The sequence below is a fragment of the Etheostoma cragini genome, chromosome 16 (genome assembly GCF_013103735.1).
Source record: "Etheostoma cragini isolate CJK2018 chromosome 16, CSU_Ecrag_1.0, whole genome shotgun sequence".
Lineage (NCBI taxonomy): Eukaryota > Metazoa > Chordata > Actinopteri > Perciformes > Percidae > Etheostoma > Etheostoma cragini.
In genome coordinates this window covers 797016-808032 of record NC_048422.1, presented here as the reverse complement: position 1 = coordinate 808032, position 11017 = coordinate 797016, and the positions used below count along the sequence as shown (strand labels likewise).

At 41.2% G+C, this 11017-nt stretch overlaps 1 protein-coding gene across 4 annotated transcripts in view; it reads left to right on the top strand.

Annotated features, from left to right (window-relative positions):
- The first annotated feature begins 2463 nt into the window (after nt 1-2463).
- Nucleotides 2464-11017, top strand: part of nrg1 (neuregulin 1) — a 31731-nt gene continuing 23177 nt past the window's right edge. For 2 of the 4 annotated variants that reach the window (XM_034896428.1, XM_034896426.1), the window contains exon 1: nt 2467-3931. In XM_034896428.1, the coding sequence (XP_034752319.1) occupies nt 3223-3931 (709 nt within the window). In that variant the 5' untranslated portion in view covers nt 2467-3222. Of the gene's footprint in view, nt 3932-11017 lie in introns of all 4 variants that reach the window. The other 2 variants (XM_034896427.1, XM_034896429.1) reach the window with 2 other exon arrangements.

Below are 11017 nucleotides of genomic sequence, written 5' to 3'. Positions count from 1 at the left end.
TCAAAAAAATTCATAGGATAGTACATCGAAAAACAGTCACAGTGTAGTTCATTGAAAAACAGTCATAGTATAGTATATAGAAAAAAGTCAAAAAGGTCATAGCATAGTACATTGAAAAAAGTCACTGGATAATATATGGAAAAAGAATTGTAGTACACTACAACAAAAAAAGTCAAAAAAGTCATAGTATAGTACATAATAAACAGTCATAGTATAGTACATAGAAAAAAGTCAAAAAAGTCATAGTATATTACATCAAAAAAAGTCATAGGATAGTACATCAAAAACAGTCATAGTATAGTACACCAAAAAAAGTCATTGGATAGTACATCGAAAAAGTCATGGTATAGTACATAGAAAAAAGTCATAGGATAGTACACCAAAAACAGTAATAGTATAGTACATCAAAAAAAGTCATAGGATAGTACATCGAAAAATTCATGGTATACTACATAAAAAAAAGTCATAGTATAGTACATCAAAAACAGACATAGTATCTATTCATTTGCTGATTTTGTGTAAAGCACTTTGAATTGCCCTGTTGCTGAAATGTGCTATACAAATAAAGCTGCCTTGCCTTGCCTTGCAACAATCGGTGAGTTTCTTACTTAAGGATTGAGGGTTAACCCTTTAGTGACAGCATATTTTACATGGGTTACACTAAAGTAGTGTAAAAGACAGATTACTGTTTTCACATTAGCACTAGCTTTGTGGGGACCTGTTATTGACATTATGCATTCCCTACCCCCTTACCCTGACCTTTGCCCTTACCCTGACCTTCGCCCTTACCCTTACCCTAACCATAATCTAATTCTAACCTTAATCCTAAAACTAAGTCTTAACCCTCAAACAGCCCTTTAAAGTTCCAGGGGTCCAGCATTTTGGCCCCACAAAGCTGTCGGGACCCCACAAGTATACTGTTTTCCCAGGGTTTTTACCCCAAGTAACACACACACACACACTCTCTCTCTCTCACACACATAAATATATTAATCGGATGGCCAACTGTGGATACCATATGTGGAATTATTTGGCAATAATGAATATTCATTATGTGTGGCTAGATGTAATTTAGATGTTCATACATACACACATTATTTCTCTGACAAACCAATATTAAATCTATAGATTTAGGGTTAACCATTAAGAGCTGTTAGAGTAAATGTTGGTGAAATCTTAATGTATAATTTCTATAAATGTAGACTTTTTTTCACACAAAAATGCAATGGGCAAAATGTAAGCAATATTGTATTTTGCCATAGAACTGTACTGTCATTTACATATCTATTTTCACATTTGTTTTCAAATATATGTATTTTTAAATTTTTTGAATTACAAATGTTTTTTCCCTAATACATTTTTAAAACTGGTAAGCTTGTTTATTTGTGCTTCCTTGTGCCACTCTCTGGCCACCATAAAGGGTTAAAATGTTGACTAGGTAATCAATATGCAGGTCTCTAATTCAGTGGCCTGACAGGAAGTGCTCTCCCACAGATACCATTACTGGTATTAATTCTGTCTGAGGATTGGAAAGGGTCACAGCAATGTCAATGCTCAGCGTGGCGCTGACCTGACCTCTGGGACTGTTTTCATCTTGTTTAAGCCTCGACTCCTCAAGGAGACTTTGCATTGTCCTACTAGCCTATTAGCCCGCATGGTGGGGGGTTGAGCAGTTTTATTGGTGGTCTGGGGGCTTTCTGTCACACTTGCACGCAAGCAACGGAAGTATCAGTCTTGGGATCAATATCCACAGTTTACTATTGTATCTGACAAATTGGAAACAACAATAAATGTTGAAAGGATGACTTATGCATGTGGATTATATTAATAGGGGATTGTGTTATATTTCAGGCCAGCAGAAATGACTGGGGCAGATTGTTTTGTTAGTTAATTTCAGTCATTTCTTGGTATTCCAGCACTGTTAATCAACTGTTGGGCCTTATAACAGCTTCAGGGCACATTTAACACTTAGTACTCTCTCTACTTTGCACAAGTGCAACCATGTTAAAAATGTTAGAGACCAAACAACTAATCCTTCAATTCAGAAAATAATCAAAAATTCATCAATGAATTGATGAATGAACGCAGAATAATCGTTAGTTGCAGCCCTAGATAACGTAGAAGTGCTTGTGCATACACAGTCATTGCAAGTGCCTCATTCATTATCGTTATCATCCGTGCTACCATGTTATTACACTAATAAATGCAGATACTTGAGAAGAGCAGAACACACTGGCTGCGTCCTCCTGGGGTGGATCATATGTCTGCTTCCCCAGTTCCTTCCCCTTGACAAAAAATACACCCTTTAGTATCAGCATAATCAATGGGGAGTGGTGCTGGAGGGGGCGGCTACAACAGATTGCCTGCATGCGATTCGCTGACACGGGCTCTAATTGGATCAAGTAGGAACTTGCTTAGCTGGATGCTTTGTGCTGGGAACGGGAGCCGAGCAGGGACACGACCAAACAGGAAGAGAGGCGCAGAAGGAGGAGGCCACAGGCTGCCCCACTCGCCACTACGAGAGGAAAGATTGAGAGAGGAGGGGTGAGAGAAGAAAAAAGGGGAGTATCCCGTCTTCTCTGCCCTTCTGAGCCACTGCAGCCCCCCTCCCCCTCGCCCTCTCTCTTTGATTCTCTTTCTCTCTCTTTCCCCTTACTCATCTGTTTCTGTGGCTGTGCTGAGAGGAAGGGCACCTGCCGCTCCCTGATGATTCAGCCTTTCAGCTACTTGGAGCTCCACAGACAAGACAGCATGTCCCTCCTGCCACTGCAGTGCCTGGCCGTCCTGTCCTCTGTCTGCACTACAGCTACTGCAGCTGGCCCAGCACGTCGACACCGCCTCTTCTGCCCAAGCGCTCAGGTGAGTGAGTACTACTCCTCCACCGCTGCTCTCTAGTAAACCCTGCAGAACATTTAAGGAATCCAATTCCCTGGCAATCTTTTTTTAGTTTTTTTGCCGGCCAGTTTGACGATTCTATGTATAGACTGCTTGGCTTTTTCTGTGAGAAAGCATGACTGAGGAACTCGTCTGCATACGTCCCAGGCTGTTAACAAGGTGCGACTCTCTCTGAAGAGCATTTGTACTTTCCTGTGAAATCCCAGTTCTGACTCTGCCTCCTAATGGAAAACGTACTCGAGGAGACTGGTGGCAGACAGCCACTGTGCGATGCTCTGAGTTAATAGTTGAGGTGTTCAGAGAGCCTTCATCCAGCAGTTGGAAAGGATGACTGAGGGAATGGACGACATCTCTGCAGGACCAGCTCCCCCCCCTCGATCGGCCTCCCCCACCAGCTCTACTGTTGATACCGGACAAGTCCCTGAGGAGAAACCAGAGGAGACAGTGGCAGCTGGCGAGAGTGGGGAGGAGGGCGCAGAGGGAGGTGGTGGTGGTGGTGGTGGTGGTGGTGATGGTGATGGGGAGCATTTGGGGGCTTTGGGAATTGTGGCCTTGCCAGGGACCTGCTGTGTTTGCATAGAGATGGAACAGATTAACCATTGCCTTCACTCTGAGAAAATCTGCATTCTTCCCATCCTGGCCTGTCTGCTCAGTTTAGCCCTCTGCACAGCTGGCCTCAAATGGGTCTTCGTGGATAAGATCTTTGAGTACGAACCACCCACACACCTAGATCCTAAACGCATCGGACAGGACCCAATAATCATATCAGTTTCCCCCACGCTGGGACTGACTGTGTCAATTCCTCATTCATCCCCGCCGGTTGTCTCCTGGACCACCGCCGTTACCCCAGGACGTCCTGACGTGTTCGTGGAGGAGAAGTCGACGCGGAGGCCGTACATGCCTCAGTCTCCACGAGTGACTCAGTCTGATCCCTCTGTCACACTGAAATACAACGCTCAACGTCCCACCGTCCCAAAGCAGACTCCCCACCCTCAGACAACACAGGAATCAAACGACATTGTCATCCCAACAATCTGTAAGTACCCAACACTTCAGTGACCGCTCTGGGATTGGGTTTTTATTTATTTATGTCCCTTTGTTTCAAAACTGGTCTCTAATGTCATGATATAGGATGTAATTATGGGCTGGAGCCCTGCTTTACCTTGAACTGGAATTTGCCTTATTGTACAGACAAATTGTTTTCATACAATGTTTCTTTCTTTCTACTTAAATGAGTTAGTAAATGGTGCATTCTATCCATTGTGCCAGGAAGTGTCAGGACCTGAAAGCAAACGCGTTGTGACTTGCAGAGCGTAGCATAGAGGCCCATGACTAAGCCTCTGAAGTATTGCTACGGAGATAGGTGTGCAGGAAATAGCAGCTCTATTCCAACCTACTTCACCCCTGCAGTGAGTGAATGTATCATTTCAAACATTCATTCCTTCCTCCTTATTTATTAATGACCCATTGCGTTTAACCACATTGACATAGGCCCACTACAATAAATAGTAATGTTGTCATGGTGACAGTTAGGATGTCTAAGCTGGTAGGCAGCAAACAATGTAGAATATCCTTAAAATGTGTCCATGCACATTTTCAGCCATTTGAAAAAGTGAAAATCAATAAATGATGTGGGACACAAACTGGAACTCGGGGATGTGGTACAGGGAGACTTCCTGTCTTCTGCCTGTGCTCCATTTCAAGGTCAGAGCCTGCTGGAGGCTAATTGATGCCCCCCCCCCCTCCCCCCTCATCCCCATCCCTCAGCCGCAGGGAAAAACAACCCACTTATATCGTCTGTCTGCCAGCGGCTCGCCACTATGACGAGTCTGTCGTGGTCCCGTCTCCGTGTGCTTTATTACAGTGAGCTAATCTGAGGCGATGGTGGCGGTCAGCGGTCAGTTTCCAACCATGCTGCTCTCTCTATCAGCTGCACAGAGGTGGGTAACTCAGTGGTTCCCAACCTTTTGGTCTGAGTTTCAGTCCAGTCAGAGGAACTCACATACCCCTTCGTCATTTCCCATTCTACGTTTCAAATTACTATTAGTTATATGAAAGTAGATCATGTTTTTTTTTCATACTTGTTGAACATGTGTTCTTTAAGCTAACTATTCAGCCATAAATTTTAGCTACAGTATTTAGTTCCCTCATTTATTTATATAGTATTTAAGCACTCTTACACATATGCAACATCTAGTGTTCAGTTCTTACAGGTTTTAATCAAATCCTAATTTCTTTGCAACCTTCCACGTAACCCCTGGCAAGAAGTACGACTACCTCTTGGTTGGGAATCAATGCTGTAACTTACAGCTAGAACTGCACTGCTGGAAAATGCTTGATCACCAGCTACAAGCGTACTGAAACATTTAGGTACCTGGTGGTGCAGAGGCCGCTGCAGACTGGCAGTGTTGAATTATTTGCAGCAGTAACTGCTCCTGTGTTCTGACAAATGCAAAGGGCTGTGTTTGCGCGAGGGATCCACGGGCGTCATGCAAGAACATCTTTGTATTCTTGTCTTAATCTTCTCACAGCAGTGTGGAGGGTGAGGGAGACGGTGTCATCTGATGATCTGTTTGGCAAATTGTAGTGGCGCCAGTGAGTCAGGGAGGGAGGTGGTGATAAAGGATTTGACTAACAACTCAAAGCACTGCATGATGGTGGAGGTGAGGGCCACTGTTCGGTAAGGATTCAGGCTTTGGTCTTTTTGGGGACAGGGACAATGATGGCCTTCTTATAAAGTGGGGTCTACATAATTGTCTCAAAAGAAATGTCAAAGGCGAGTGCTTGCCTCGCTTTTTTGGTTCCTTTTTTTTGGTGTATAAATTACATTTTTTGTAGGGTCCTGGGCCTTTTGTGCCTCCTCAGCTGGGGACTTGATCTCAACATCACTGCAATTTTTTCTCTTGTGGTCTGTGATGGTTCTTAGCCCAGCCCACATCTTTCGGAGTTGGAGCCCTGGAAGGAAGACTCAATCATTTTTTTGCCCTGCTAAATTCTGTCCCGAGCGCTACATTTCCTGTTCTCAAAAACGTTTTCCCCTTATCTCAACGTTTGTTTTGCTCTTTACAAAGTTCTTTTTACACAACTTTTTGTGATGTTATTTTTTACGTTGGTGGTCACAATTTTTAATAAAAAAATGTCAATGTCTTCGTCCATTTTTTTAACGTTTGGTCAACGTTTATGACGTTATTTTTGGAGTTTTAGACACTTTTTCCCCCCTTGATTTTGTCACGTTTTCCAACGTTTTTAATGCTTTCTTCCAATGTTTTTGATTTTTTTTATCACCTTTATTTCCACTTCCTTGAGTTCGAATAGAAAAAAAACTTTGAAAACGGGTCAAATTTGACCCGTGGACAACCGGAGTTTTAAGAAAACCCTTTTTTTCAAGCTCTTTGTCCCTTTTTTTGAAGTTCTCTTGATGATTTTGTGATCCTTAGGAGCAAAAATCGCGATCACGATTCAAATTTCAATTAATGAATTGATTAATTCACTTAATAACCTAGCGTAAGGTAACGTTAAAATGTAACAATGTTCAGCACGCTCATAATATAATTGTTTGGACCACGGTTACCAGCAATGGGCTTTAACAATCTGAGTCACCGTATTTTAGCTACATAAGCTTTTGAAACAGGATGTTTCCTTGTGTGTGTGTGTGTGTGTATGTGAGAGAGAGAGAGAGAGAGAGAAAAGTGCAGACAAATCTATAGCAATGTATATTTTTAGATCAATTTCACTGAGTCTGGGTTTTCTTAGTAGCCTTAATAATCAATCCTTAACAACAAAGGCTTGTAGCTGCCTTCCCATTGCAATGTGTTGATCGTTAAACATGTGCAGGAAGTGAATACCAACATTATCATCACACATCAACATTAGCTCACCGCTAAGTGAAAAGAGCAGAACAGGAAACAGTGAAGCTGCTGCTGTAAAAAAGACCATGGCTCTGGGAGGAACTGCTGGACTATTCGAATGAGAGAGGTAATAACTAGGAATAGGAAGACTGACAGGAGTAACTCTACAGCAGTTAGCGCTCTGCCAACACACAGCTGGCTGTTTCTTCTGGGTGACCTATGCCAAAATTGCACTTTGCTTATTTTGTTTTGTCAAATGTTGAAAAAAATGACTGAAACGACTTTTCAAGCGATTCCACCATTGCAGATACATTTTCCAATATCAGAATGAAATCATGAAAGTCTTAAATTTGGGCACACTCCCATCCAGTGTTCCAATTAAACCGTGACCTTTGGGGGGTACAGCTATTTCTTTATAGATACATTTGCATATTTATGACGTCACTACAGCTAAAAGCTTATATAAGCTATAAAGCTTAGTGGTTGTGTCAGCAAGGTGGATAGAAAGAAATATACATCTTTATCCAAATTATTGCAAACTCACTATGGGAATTTGAATTTTATATGAAATTATAATTATTACTTAAGTAGCCTATATTTAAAGTAAAAAAAAAAACCAATTCTACTAAGGGAAGACAAAAGATTGATGAAGAATTCTCAAAGAAGGCTGGCTAGCCCAGGGCCAGATGCTCTGCAGTTGTAACCAAGTCCAAAGGGTTAACAGGAAGCTAGCGCTGGCCAATCAGACTCCCCCCCTTTCGGCTGAGTCTCTGTCTGATCTATCAGACGGAGAGCAGGAGACGGTTGTACAGTTCAACGTCGGTAGTCCCCAGAGAAGAAGTCGGTCATTTCATGGAGCAGGTTAGTACCCAAACTGTAACGTAAGCAACAAAAATGTCTGAATGTTAGAACGTTGTGTCAAATTGGTCCTTGTTGCTTGAGACTTCTAAAGTGTCCGGGTTAGACTGGCCGTAACCAAGGGGGTAGGGTCAGAAGCTTCAGCGTATATCAGGCCCCCCCTGTAAAAAATTAAGACAAGAAAGCAATTAAATTTAAAATAAATTGTGAAAAAATTAAAGAAAATACAATTGCCAAGATAACTTATAACTTTCTAAATACATGCATACATACAGTGTGTTTGCATTTGCATGCATACACTTAAATACATACATATACATACACACACACACACACACACAGGCCTAAATATACCCATAAGGGTCAGTGCTCATATGCAGTACATTGCCACCCTAAGGTGAATAATATCCTAAATAATAATGATAACTATAATGATAATAATCATTATCATCACTATTATCAACATTATCAAACAATAATACTACTTAATTTCTATTCTTATCCAGTGTCATGTCTTTAACCCTCTTTTTACATTTAAAAGACATTCCTAATATCTTTTATTTCCTCTGGTAATGCGTTCCATAACTTTACGCCACAGACAGATATGCACCTGCTTTTCATCACTGTGCTACAGGTAACTTGTTTCCATTTGAGTTCACCTGTGAGGGCATAGCCCCCTTCTCCTCTTCCGGACATGGTTGGTACGTTGGGAGGAAGTAGCTTATTTCGAGCTTTATACAGAACTAATGCTGTTTTCTGGTTCACCAGTTCTATGAATTTCATCGTTTTTGACTTAAGAAAATAAGGAATTATTAAGATCATTGAAGCCAACATCATTCACATCAGTCTGTAGAGTGGTTTTTCAGGCATCACCCCAAATCTTAACAAAGTAAGTTAAATGAGGTAACCCCAATGCTTCTAGATATTTAGTATCTAACATGGTTTACTTGTGTTTTTTAACTGAATTTGTGGTCTATATTTGCCCCTAAGTGGATTTTTTATATACTCTCTGTAACTCAACAGAGTCTATCCTTAAGCATATCTGAACTGTAAAATGTGTTTTGCAATTTTCCTAAACTTAAGAAAGATAACTTGTTTATATCAAACCACAGTTTTAAATTTCCTTGTTCTACTGTCACCTTGTCCATTTGCCTTGGTAAACAGTCATTTTTTAATATATTTGACACTTTACTGAAATCATTTATTTACATAATGAATAATTTTGGTACTACTATAGTTACAAGTCAATCCCATTCCAGTCTATGGATTTAGTTGTTTTGAAATTTTTTTACAAGTTCAATTATCTCATTCTCTCCCACTTTTCTCAGAAACATTGATTTTGAATTTCTGGCTCCATTCAATTGTTCTATACTGCCCTCAGCGGACGGTATAATTGCCCCTGCCAGACTGGGGCCTATTGACACAAAGAACTAATTAAAACCTCCTGCCACTGCTTTCATGTCGATAACTTTACCGTTATCAATAAAATGACCTGAGTAGGTGGAACCGGTTGATTTATTTCTGATCATTTAATTTAGTATATCCCATGTTCCCTTAATGTTGTTTTTATTGATTTCAATTTTATTATCAAAATACCTTTTTACGTTTTCTTTGGATCTACTTTTAATAAATTCTTTGAACATAGTATTCTTTTTCTTGCATGCGTTCAACAAACCCCTGGTGAGTCAAGGCTTATTCAGACTTTTGTTTTAAAGTGCTAGGAAGGATTCAAGAAATGCATCGTAAGCTGTGTTTACATCCTTGACCTGTACGACATCACGCCAATCATGAGACATGAGATCTGCTCTGGAGGCATTCACAACTTCAACGGTTCTTATTCTTCTGTCTAATGTTGCTCTCCTCCATTAATTTATGATTGCAGTCATATCTGACAAAGACTGGAAGATGGTGCATGATGTCCTTCACATGTGCTGTATTTATAAAGCTTTTCTAGTCTTAACGACTACCCATTCACACACTGTGCCGCCTGCTCATCAGATACACACTCACATACTTTCACACTCCGATGGCACAGCATCAGGGGCGAATGGGGGCACAGGGATTGAACCACCCACCTTCCAATTGGCAGTCACCCGCTCTACCACTGAGCCACAGCCCAATTCCTAGTTTATTCTCCATATTATTTACATATATTGTCTATAATTGAGGCGGAATGGGATGTAATTCTACTTGGTTTTGTGATTGTGGGATACAGAATCTTTGCATCGCTGGTTGCTTGCGTGGGTTAAGTAGGTCTATGGCAAAGTCATTTAACTTTAGTCATTTCGTTATGACATTTAGTTATGTCATAACTCGCGCTCAGTCATGATATTTCTGTTCCTGCTCATAACCATCTCTATAGTTATGCATTCACAAACAGTGAATGTCTAAATCTTTGTCACTTTCTCTGGTGTAATCATGCAGAGGGAGAGTTCTGCTGGTGCAGTGCATCACTGTTTGTCCTTGACAACACTTGACAGAAACACCGTCCTCTGCAGTAGACTGATTGCTCTGCAAATCCAACCCCAGCTCTGCCCAAAGAGCCTGAACAGCAGAGAAATGAAGTGGCCTGCTGGCGGAGCTCCAGCCCTGTGTCACTGCTCACCGGTTTCATGTTTCAGATTCACCAGCAAAAACTAAGCACAGAAATCTGCATCCTTCTCCGGCACTCCAAGCATGATGAGGACTAAAACAGCTGCTCTGCTTTGAGCAGTGGAACTGAAATCACTCAGCTGTGGCAACCCCACTGCACTGAGCAGACCCTGCTGCCAAATACATAGACTGTAAAACAATGGACCAAGCATCCTTGGACTGCCGTTTTAAAGCCTCCAGGTTGATTGCCCATGTTTTTTTTGTTTTTGCTAGAAGGCAGAGATGGGAAGGATGATGTGGCCAAGCCAGTGTTGGTTATGGTTGCAATAGTGCCATGCTAAGCTAAATGATAAATGGGGAAAGTTGCCAATTTTCAACCCTTCTGAAGCATACAGCGGAGATTTACCTGCTGGTGAATGCGGACCTCCGGAAACTGGAGACATTCATCTGCATGCACGGCAGAACGGCAAATCTTCAGACTTTCCCTTCATTTAACAGCTAATGCTAGTGATAGCATTTTTAGGTGACCAAATGTTCCGATCAACACTGATTAGGTGAAAACACGCAGTGAGAAGGTCAAAGTTGAAGATGACAGACATTTAAAAACAAGTTGAGGTCTATTTTAATTTCCATAGTGATTGATTGACAGGTTGGCTTGTAGTCACGCCCCCAAAACATCCCCTGCTTTATTGTCCATTTTAAAATAAATGGTACCAGCATTTTCAAAATGAACTTCCTGCTGTATTAAAGAAGACTTGAAACTAGAAATGAAAATGTTTACTAAGGCAATAAATCATAATTATAAAAATGTAAACAGACTTCTA